Below are 11,605 nucleotides of genomic sequence, written 5' to 3'. Positions count from 1 at the left end.
GGCTTTTATCATATTTCCGGCGTTGAGTTTTGACTTGAGTATCGCTTTGAGTCTCTGCATATATTCTTTCCTGATCGTGTCCTTCATCTCTTGGTGTTTTATATCCCCACCTTCCATTATTCCCAGGTATTTGTATCCCATCTCATCTATGTGTTTGATGTTGTTCCCATTATTTTTATTATTATTATTATTATTATTATTATTATTATTATTATTATTATTTATTTGTTATTTCTTCTTTTCTGGTTTTCAAGGCGTCTACATGTTTCGGCCACCTCGTTTGGCCATCTTCGGGACGGGTATCGCTGAGTGCAATGGTCTGTTATCAGATGTATTCACGCTATTTATTGCATTCGGTTGGCTTGAAGAAACAGGATACCTCAAACTTTTCATTGGGCAATACCTGTGACGTCACGAGCGATGTCATCAGGGGGCCCGTTGCTGGTTGGCTGTCCTCTTCGTGGGCGGAGCCTCATCCTTATTGGTGATTGTTGTCCCATTATTTTTGATTTTATATTATTATTTTTTTTTATTATTATTATTATTATTATTATTATTATTATTTTATTATTATTATTATTATTATTATTATTATTAAGAAATTTGCAAATAATTTATTTATTTAGTTACTGTACAGGCAGAGATAAATAGGTTATTCATTATATTATTATTATTATTATTATTATTTATTATTATTTATTATCATTATATTATTATTATTATTATTATATTATTTTATTAGTATTATTATTATTGTTAAGAAATCTTCAGATAGATTTTTGCTTAGCCCCAGTAATAAACAGAAAACTAAATAAACAGAGAGTTAAAAAAGATAGTCTCCTTGCCTGACTTACCAAATCAAACGTCTATTCACGACAGGTGACACCATTACCGAGGCTTCGCTAATGGCCGGTGACCAACAGGTGTGAGACACCTTGAACCCTTTTAATTCGAGAGTCATCACTTGGTTTAAAATACTTCAGCAGAACTCGTGTACCGCCCATTGACATCAAAAGCCATTTTAATGTTGTAAAATGATTTATTATTCCTTTTAATAATATTTTTTACATTAGAGGGAGATGACCACTTATTTCGTTAATGTCTCATTAATGACAAGATGCGTTTGGTGTGTAAACATATCTTTGTTCTTAATTGGCTTTTTATAATTGTGTTGTGTATATGTTAATTAATCTCAGGTCACATAAGCTGAGATCGACTAGATATCTTGTCTGTTTTAACAAGAGGTTGATGTTTATCATTTTAGAATGATAATCACGTGCCAGATTTTATTTGTGCAATATTCATATTGAGAAATCAGGAAGGAAAAATAGTAAAGCAAATGTCTAAATATAGAAGCTTAAGTAAATATCTAGATATAGAAGCTTATGTAGATATTTTAAAATAGAAGCTTAAGTAAATATCTAGATATAGAGGCTTAAGTAAATATCTACATATAGAAGCTTAAGTAAATATCTAGATATAGAAGCTTGGGTAAATATCTAAAAATGCAAGTTTAAGTATATATTTAGATAATGAAAGCCTAATTAAATATCCACATATAGAAGCTTAAGTAAATATATAGATATAGCAGCTTAGGTAAATATCTAGACATAGGAGCTTAAATGAATATATAGATATAGAAGCATAAGTAAATATCTGCATATAAAAGCTTAAGTAAATATATAGATATAGAAGCTGAAGTAATCATCTAGATATAGAAGCTTATTTCATCAAAGGAAATCACAGTAAATTCACAAAAAAGTAATAGATAAATAAATGAAGAAAGAAAGAAAATAATCATTAACTAAATATGTCGTGAGGAAAAGAACTTCAATAAATAAAACATGAATTACGAGTGTGGCCATTAACTACTTTTTCATTCACTCGAAATTACTCAGTACACGAAACTACGATTTACGAATCATTTACAGTTTCTAAGCATATGATCCGAATTGCATAATATTCGTAGGCTGACATCAACGGATATACAATTATGGATTTTAATAACTGTGTTCTTTAAGATCCGGAAAAAGGTACTTTTACGACTGAAAGCTAAGCTGCCTACGTTTAACTCTTAGATTCGAGGGGAAATACACCTGATTTTAAGCAAATAGTCCGTAATTAATGTCGAAGAAGTGGCGGGTAGTTGAAGATTCGTCCTTAAAAGGACGTGTATTACACTTTTTCATGTCATGAGTTGGTGTTAGGAAGGTTACCAGTCTGTTGACTTATGTATTTATTCATTTTGTTTTATTTAATTCAGCTGAAAATCTTTATGGACAGAGTCAACACTCGATAATAAAATAAAATCAAAGGGGTCCAAAGGGAAATCAGCCTGCAAACAGAAACTAGTTAAAGGAAAAGATGGTAAACAAATAAATGAGGGAATAGAAAATAAAACCGATACACCTGAATTCGAATGACATCAGCAGAAAACAGGAATGAATTTGTTTGTCGCTTAAATATTTCTAGGTCAGGAGACTCCCCAACTGCGCTTGGATGTTAGTTTCCATTAATCGAAAGACATTTTTTGAGATATAAAATAGCTGCGTTAAACTTACGTTCTTTTATTTCCGACTTCCTTCAGTCGTTGAACCTCGTATGGGTGTAGTGCCGTCAGTGCACCTCACGTGATACATTCTAGGCATTATTTATGGGACTTCGCAGCGTCCTTTCGGCCTCTAGCTGCAACCTCTTTCATTCTTTTTACTGCAACTTCCTTCGTATTCTCTTTCTTCCATCTGACTCACCACAGTTGTTCCATAGTGCAACTGCAAGGTTTTCCTCCTGTTGCGTCTTTCATTCATTCTTGCTGTTCATTTTCCTTTCAGTGGATGATCTGGTAGATCCCAGCGCTTGGCCTTTGGCCTCAGTTCTATATTCAATCTTCAGTTGTTGGTATAATATCGTCATTTTCGTTGAGCAGCGCAGAGACATGCTTTCGTTCCTTCGAGGTCCGCTTGCTTCACAGACGCTCCCCGCCCCCGTAGACCTTATGGTTGAAGCCCTTCAGGGTAGGACATATTCCCTCGCCCTGGAAACCACCATGAGAGTTTTGGAGGCAGCCACCACACAGGAAGGAAATATGACAAAACCTCTTAAATGGCTGGTATTACTTTCCAGTCAGTTTCTCTCCTTTTTTTTCCCAATTTCAAAGGTAAAGAAGGATTTGTTTGTTTTCTGATCAGTCCAGAAGTTTTTTTTAAATTTTGGAACAGCTGAGTAATTCACCACCTTAGACCAAAGGTTCCTCCTACTAAAGTTATATTCATACTACTCCTATAATCAAAACAAGTGTTGTAACAAAAAGAGAAATAAATAAAAAGTTAAAGACTTTAATAAGAAAAATAAAAACCTTCTGAATATTCTCATATTTAACAACACGTCAACCGCCCACTACACACATTACCATATCCTTCCAACCTGTCAGTCCTCAATTGTTTTTGAGTAGACCATGTTTGACAAAAGACCGTACACTGAGCTTCTTTCTCTCCTTTTGCCAAATATTTCTGTATTACTTAAGATTTTAACTTATCTAATCTTTTCTAGTCTCTACGTGACCTACGTGGACCCACTCGAAACGCTATAATCAGTCACAAACTGTCGCGTTTCAAATCTTCGTCTTACGGTTTTCCACCCGTGTATTTTGTATTCCTTGATCTCTCTTCTCTCTCTCTCTCTCTCTCTCTCTCTCTCTCTCTCTCTCTCATTCTGATTACATGTGTTTACTTGCGTTCGGATACACAATGGCGTACGTCCCAGGACGTTCCCTAAATAGCAATCCCTTGACGCAGCAGCGAAATCCCAACCGGAACAGCCAAAGCACCGACGTCATCTTAACACCAATATCTCAACCCTGCCAGTGATGTTCGAATTGGACTTGCCTTTCTACTTGCTGGGCAAATATCACTTATCCGGTGTTTGCTTGGCATCGTTTCATCGTTCCGTGACGAGAAGATGAATTTTCAACAGCAAGTCAGAAAATTTGTTTTAACTGGGAGGAAAAATTAAGATTTAAAGATTCTATAAACAGTCGAGATGGAATGAGATTAAACTCAGGGAAACTTTAGAGGTAATTGATTAAGGTTTAGAAATTACTATCTAATATTTAAGCAAAATAGGAATTATGAAAGGCAGAGAAAGTGACATATTGAATTCTAAGTGAATTTGCTGTTTTCGATTTATGTCCGAATAAAGCTTGTGTGTGGTGATGAGATATTCGAAAATTAGAGAAAATGAGTGTTCATTATCATATTATAATGATCACTGGGAGGAGGATACTACACTGAAAGGAAAAGATAAATATATCAGTAAACGAACAGATGGAAAATAAGAAATAAAAGGGAAGGTTAACATACAGGTAAAAACACTCATTGAATGCAAATCTGTATCTATAGGTGTTCAAATGATACATATGTACAGATATATATATATATATATATAATATATATATATATATATATATAATATATATATATATATATATGTGTGTGTGTGTGTGTGTGTGTGTGTGTGTGTGTGTGTGTGTCCATGTGTGTGTATTTATATATAAGTGTCTGTGTGTGTATGAATAATAGATAAATTTTATTGAATAAATAAAACAGTAAAAAACTCTTCTTTCACGAAAAGAAATCAAGCTAAAAAGTGTGAATTATCAAATAAGAAATTCAGGCTAGCATATCCAAGTCATTAAGCACAGCAAATGTCAGTCGTTAAGATACAAAGGCAATGTTATCTGGAACGTTATTGTAAATACAAAAAAAGGCGTTCCAGACTCCAACTAACAATGCGCCATTCTTTTTCATGATTTAAGTCAACATTCTAATTTTTAAGAGAGTGCAATAATCGGGACAGATACTTATATATAATTCTAAATATTTGTGATGGAGAACTAAAAGTATATTGTATATATATATATTATATAGATATATATATATATATATATATATATATATACAATATATGTATATGTATAACGTATATATATATATATATAATATAATATATATATATATAATATATATTTATATATATATATACTATATATTATTATTAATATATCTATATATTATATAGCTATATTAGATATATATATATATATCTAATAAGATATATATATATAGGGATATATATATATATATATATATATAGTATAATACTATAACCTATATAGATATATATCTATTATATCTGTATAATATATATATATATATATATATATATATATCTATATCAACTATTATATATATAGATATATATATATATATCTATATATCTATATCTATATATATATATTATATATATCTATATATATATATATATATATATTATATATATTATAAATATATATCTATATATAGATATATACTATATATATATATATATATATATATATATATATATATATATATATATTATATATATATATAGCTATATATATTTGATATCATCTAATATATATATATATATATACTATATACTGATGTCTATATATATATCTCTATATATATTATATATATATCTATATATATATATATATCTCTATATCTATATATATATATATATATATATATATATATGTATTAATAAATTTAAAACTAATGATGTGTTAATGACAGACTGTCTAACAATAAAACAGCAGTCTTGTTTATTTTTACAATTAGACCATAAATAGGAGATTTTATTTTGTTGTTATTAATAAAAGAGAAAATGAGAGATACGAGGTAACCACACGAGATGGGAAGAGATGATAATGACTTAACAGAAAATTATGATACCATCAGAAAGTTCAAGTAATCCCCCAAAGTCCGGGAAAAGCCTGTTGTACCTAGGAAGTATAAATTTGAAGGAAGACACCTCAGTGGGTTTTGATAAACACAAATTTGACTGATAATTTTTTTATTGCTTTCTCTTTATGTACACACACACTATATATATATATATATATATATATATATATATATATATATATATAATATATATATATATATATATATATAGATATATATATATATCTATATAGATATATATTAGATATATATATATATATCTATATAGATATATATATATATATATATCTATATATATATATATATATATATATATATATATATATATATATACATAGATAGATATATATATATATAATCTATATATATATATCTATATCTATATATATATATATATATATATATATATATATATATATATGTATATCTTCAAGTAATCAAAGTCCACAATTATGTAAAATGTGTATTAAAAATACATAAAAGACGGGAGCTTTCGTCTACTTGATCAGTAGACCTCATCAGCCGTACTGATTTTTCTTTTCAAAAAATATATACAAAAAAGTTACGAAGGACAGGCAGGACTCTGGAAACGTCTCCAAGGGAGATAACCACCAAAACAAACTATCTTAATTATGTTATTCCCTCGTTCAAAATGTCCTGGCCCAAAAGACGAGCCGATCGTCGTGGTTGAACTACCTCCTCTGTGTGTTCGGCTGTTTCCTCGTCCAAAACTTCTGCATCGGCACCTGCAATGGGGGTTCTTCCTTCCAATGCCTGGGCAGGAGAAAGAGAGACAACCTGGGCAGTAGGAGTGGTGAAAACAACGTCTGTTCTAATATTTACAGTTTTAAGAACCAAATAATTTAAAAATGCATCCTCTTGGGTAAATGATTTGTTAAAATCATACACGTTTAAAATATTAATAAGAGCCCCTTCAACTACTCTGCGTCTACTTGCATTATTATCTTTGTAAATTACTCTCACTCCTTCCCAGTCAATTACATGCCCTAACTCTAACGTATGCCTGGCAACTGAACTATATTTCGATCCCAACCTACATGATCGCTTATGTTCCTCTAATCTTATACCTAATCCCCTGCCAGATTCCCCATAATAACCCTTATTGCAATCTTTACACGGTACCACATAAACTCCAACGTCATCTTTCCTTTCTTTTTCATGATTCCTAATCAACTTTGATTTTAACGAGGTATTATACCTAAAAGCTAAATCCAACCTATTTTCCCTATTCTGTTTTAATAAATGTTGCACCCTTTCCAAACTATGATGATAAGGAAGCGGAATACACTGACTACTTTTGAATTCATATTTCCCGGTTGGTGGATTATAAAAGTTTTTTCTAGCCTTGGTAAACGCTTGGTCAATAAAATATTTTGGGTATCCCAGTCTCGTGAAAACCTCTCTTATATGTTTCATTTCCTTGTCTATGTACTGTGGATCACAAATCCGAAGCCCTCTCGTTACCATGTTGACGATTACATTAGACTTTATACGTTGGCTATGGTATGAATAAAAATGAATGTACATTTCTGCATTGGTGTCTTTTCTGTAAACACTAAATGTAAAGTTAAAAGTAACAGGGTCATGGTGAACCAGAACGTCCAGAAATGGCAAATTATTGTCGGCCTCAAATTCAACTGAAAAGTTAATGGATGGCATCAAGTTATTAACAAATTCTAAAAAACGATTAAACTGAATAACACTACCTTTATAAATCAAAAAGATATCGTCAACATATCTAACCCATAGAAAAGGCTTAATGTCCTCAGGACAACGGCTAACTAAATCAGCTTCAAACAATTCCTTGCACAAATTAGCCAACACTGGAGATAATGGTGACCCCATAGCTATTCCGAAGTTTTGTCGGTAACCCTGCCCTCTGAAGCTAAATACAGTTGAATTAACACAAAGCTTAATCAAATCAATTAAAATGTCAACAGGAATTTGTGGATTAAAGGTACCCTCCCTTTCTTTTTCCTTGAGTTTGTTTAAAACGAAATCTAATGGGACATTTGTAAATAATGCATTAACGTCTAAACTAATCATTTTACCCTCGCAATGGCCTATATTCCGTATTCTCTCAATAAAATCTGATGAATGACGTAAATGAGAAGGGGAGAATTTACCCAAGAAATTACTCAGAATCGTAGCTAACCATTTAGCCAACTTTGACTGAGGAGCACCACACGTTGACACTATGGGTCTCAATGGGCACCCCGGTTTGTGTGCTTTAGGTATGCCATAAAAATACGGAAGGAACGGATTCTTATCAGAAGTCATTTTAAGTAAATTATCACGCAAATCTCTATCCATAACCCGGCTGCTGATAGCCTTAAGCTGCCTGTTAAATTCTTTCTGTATTTCACTAATCGAAGGAATCGATACAAGCTTCGTATATGTATTTTCATCATCCAATAATCTAAAAATCTTATTATTGTAATCATCAATGTTCATAATAACAACTGCCCCACCCTTATCTGCCTTCATAATTTTAACTTCTTTATTTCTACCCAACCTGCTAATCGCATCTCTGTGCCTGCGGGGTAACACTGTTTTCTGTGGTTCAATAGCACAGGCTGCCAAACATCCCTTTAAAAAATTAATTTGAAAATCTTGATTTTGATAATTGAATCTATTAATAATGCTTAGTCCTTCAACTAAAAAATTTTAGGGAGGGTCTCATTTTAAATCTATCTTCATTTGTTTTAACCACTGAAGAAAAAGAAGCCTTGTGTTTAGGGTTCAATTTTTGCATGGGTTCTGGGGATAATTTTTTAGTCCATTCGTTGAAGAAACGCATCTTAATATTACCCTTTTTAACTGCTATGGTGACCTGTAAAATCATCAAGGTAAGTACGGGAGTGGGAGGTTAAGTATGGACCCCAGTTCTCTGCCCAGTTCAAGGAGACGAACTGAATACTTCATTAGACTTATTTTAATTCCATAAATCGCACATTTTAACCATTTTCCATGCAATTAAAGGTTCATTCAATTTATAAAAATCCCTGTAGAGGTAAATTCTGTCTTAATTAAGGAAAATTTATTTGAATTTTCGGACCAATATATACATGATTATAGCAGCATTGAGGTACTGAAAACTTGCAAAATAATTACCATTGTTTACGCCTTATAAAGGTGTAGTTGTAAAAGAAAACGAGTCACATTACACTTTTGAAGAAAATGTAACTATAGTTATATGGGTTACTATATTAGTATTTAGAGGTTCGCAGGTGTAATAGTATATACAATGAACACAATAACAGACGTTTAACAGGTTTGATAAATATTATCTGGATAATATACTTACGTATAATCGTGCATATATAATTGAATATTAAGACAGTAACGTCTAAATATGAATAACTTGTGAAAAAATCTCTCTCTCTCTCTCTCTCTCTCTCTCTCTCTCTCTCTCTCTCTCTCTCTCTCTCTCTCTCTCTCAAGGATGGACTGTTGTTTCATGGAAACAAAAACAAAGACTTATTTGAATAAGTAGTTAAAATTGTAACAATGATAAGTTTGGTGTGGATTACTGGATGTTCCATTAGTTATTAGTAAGATGTTTCCATTATTATTGATGAAAGTGAGTATCCTGTAAAAGAGAATTCTTCATTTTAAGACATGGGCCTTCTGGTTTAAGTTATATATTCCTATATATGTTAACTTAACTATTATTTTTTATTGTTTGCTTACATTATACTCGTTAATGACGAAACTGGCTCCCTCTAGAGTCTAGATGACCCTAGATCTAGATCACATTATTAATCGGCAATCTAGTTCTTAGAATGCTGATTTAAGTAAGAAAAAAATTACAGACACTTTCGCTGCTTCTAACCTAATGTACCCGTCATATAGTAAAATAAAGCTCCCTTGCTGTGAAAATATCAAATAAGAAACTTGACACTGCCAATTCAACCATCCATTTACACTTCCTTATTCTAAAACTATCGGTGGTTAATTTATTAATGCTTATTTGAATAGAAGCAATCTTATCCAAGGTTTTATATGAAGCCGCGCAATGTCTGTAATGAAATTTATGTTAGGGAGACTGGTATATAGAACCCGCAAAGACTGACTGACAATAATATATTAAGAATATATGCGGCAAGAAAGCCACAGCGGTGTAAATACAAATAAATATTTAGATATATATAAACAATCCAGAGCCTTCGAGATTCTCTTTGATTTTCTTTCCTATTCTCAGAATGTGATGGATAATTACATTTACACCACTGTGGATTTCTTCATCATTTTTCGTGACTCTTGCTATTTTGAGAGTTTTATGAGTAATATATGTTTCAGAGAGCCGTGGGATTTTCGCCATACGAGTGCCCCAGGTCGTAGCATAAACCATTAAAAAGGCAAGCTGTTCTTCAAAAGAAATTTCCATTACAAAAGAAAGATTCTGGGATCCGCCTTCATCAGTCAGACGGACAATACGAAGTGAATAGGAGAGCACTTGAAATCAGATTTCACGGGCGAGTTATTCTAAGACTACATTCTCTCAAACGAGTGTTCCAGCCTATCCGCCCACCAGACCCAACTCAGGCTGGAGCTAACGAGGACTACAACAACGTCATAGAGGGATTGATCCCTTTCATCAGAGGATTACCACCGTTTCTGACCCTACAAAAGTCGTTGTTCCAGCCTGCGTGTTGCATGTTGATAATCTTGTTCCCTTGTCTACTGGTCCATATTCATCAGATATCAGGTTAGTCGCGTCAATTGCTTTGATGGATTTGAATTTCATAGAACGCTGTTAGATTGGTGTAAAAAGGTATACTCTCTCTCTCTCTCTCTCTCTCTCTCTCTCTCTCTCTCTCTCTCTCTCTCTCTCTCTCCACGCACACATACACACATATATACTACACATTATATATATGCGTATATAGACATATGTATCTTAAGTATGTCAGTCGCACTTATAATCAAGAATAATAATATAGAAATTTAAGAATCTAAACACATACAGCCAATGCATGTTTATATTCATACTTGCAGAATACAATTGAGACAAACACTATCTCAAATAAATTCGCTCAAACAAACCGAATCAAACCAGCTCATAGACAAATTCTCAATAACATTCCAACTCAATTATACACAAAGACTCACGCACACACACTCATACAGACACACAAAGCCCATTGAAACACCCAGACAAATGCATATTCAAGAACACACACACAGATTCGAATAAGTGATTAAACACAGACTAAATAACAATTGGCCTTTTCAACCAAACATGACACAAGCGAAGTAGTTGAATAATAATTCAAATCTTTCCTTTTGGGTGTGGTTGCTGGAGTCATAGCCACGCCTTCATTCTGTATCTGGTTACCGGGAATAACACGTATTGATGGTTATCTGTTGCATATTCATATGTATATATATATATATATATATATATATATATATATATATATATATATATATATATATATATTATATATATATACGTATATATATATATATATAATATATATATATATATATATATATATATATATATATATATATATATATATATATATATACTATAGAAATAATCAACACAATTACGTATGGAACAAATAATTTTCTGACTCACGTCAGGATCCCAGCCATGGTTGGTAGTGGTCTCGTCTGTCAATTGAAAGACCTGGGTTCGATCCTGAGTGAGTCAGAAATTTATTTATATATGTATATACAGATATATAGCTATTTGTCAATTATTTAATTCCATCACAAGAACTTTCCTAAACCAGACGTTTAGATTCATTTTATAAGACCCCAAGACTCCTTCCCCATTCAGG

At 31.9% G+C, this 11,605-nt stretch overlaps 1 protein-coding gene across 1 annotated transcript in view; it reads left to right on the top strand.

Annotated features, from left to right (window-relative positions):
* The first annotated feature begins 2,935 nt into the window (after positions 1-2,935).
* Positions 2,936-11,605, top strand: part of LOC135218607 (uncharacterized) — a 17,746-nt gene continuing 9,076 nt past the window's right edge. The window contains exons 1-2 of the mRNA XM_064255036.1: positions 2,936-3,122; positions 10,374-10,521. Of these exons, the coding sequence (XP_064111106.1) occupies positions 2,936-3,122; positions 10,374-10,521 (335 nt within the window). The remainder of the gene's footprint in view (positions 3,123-10,373; positions 10,522-11,605) is intronic.

This window comes from Macrobrachium nipponense, chromosome 9 (assembly GCF_015104395.2).
Source record: "Macrobrachium nipponense isolate FS-2020 chromosome 9, ASM1510439v2, whole genome shotgun sequence".
NCBI classification, from domain to species: Eukaryota; Metazoa; Arthropoda; class Malacostraca; order Decapoda; family Palaemonidae; genus Macrobrachium; species Macrobrachium nipponense.
This window is presented reverse-complemented; position numbering and strand designations above follow the sequence as displayed.